General features: G+C 64.0%; 1 protein-coding gene across 1 annotated transcript in view; it reads right to left on the bottom strand.

Annotated features, from left to right (window-relative positions):
- The window catches only part of kirrel1a (kirre like nephrin family adhesion molecule 1a), a 30,988-nt gene that overhangs the window by 607 nt on the left and 30,037 nt on the right, over positions 1-344 (bottom strand). The window contains 2 exon segments of the mRNA XM_020616332.1: positions 5-336; positions 338-344. The exon segment at positions 338-344 is cut by the window's right edge and continues 166 nt beyond it. Of these exon segments, the coding sequence (XP_020471988.1) occupies positions 5-336; positions 338-344 (339 nt within the window).

Raw genomic sequence — 344 nt, 5'->3', positions numbered from 1 at the left:
CCGCCAACCCCGGCCCCGCCACCCCCGGGGCCACCAACCCCAGGGCCGCCAACCCCGGAACCCACCCCGTACATCTCATAGGATGGGCCAGCTTCTAGTGTGGCCAAGCTTGAGGGGGCGAAACCCATGCGGTAGGTCTGGTAATGCGAGGGGTATCCATAGTTGTCGTAAGCCAGCTGAGAAGTGGAGTCCAGAAGACTGCAGTCCCCTGGGAAGTCGCTGGCTGCAGGTGCAGGATTGACTGGCGGCTGCTGGCTCTGGCCCCCACGAGCGAAGGTGTTAAACTGGGCGTAGCTGATGTGTGACAATCTGGATGGGGGGCGGGGGTCATAGCAGGCCTGGGG

Source organism: Monopterus albus, unplaced genomic scaffold (genome assembly GCF_001952655.1).
Source record: "Monopterus albus unplaced genomic scaffold, M_albus_1.0 scaffold173.1, whole genome shotgun sequence".
Classification (NCBI taxonomy): Eukaryota; Metazoa; Chordata; class Actinopteri; order Synbranchiformes; family Synbranchidae; genus Monopterus; species Monopterus albus.
The sequence above is the reverse complement of the archived record's forward strand: the minus strand, read 5'-3'. Positions and strand labels throughout refer to the sequence as shown.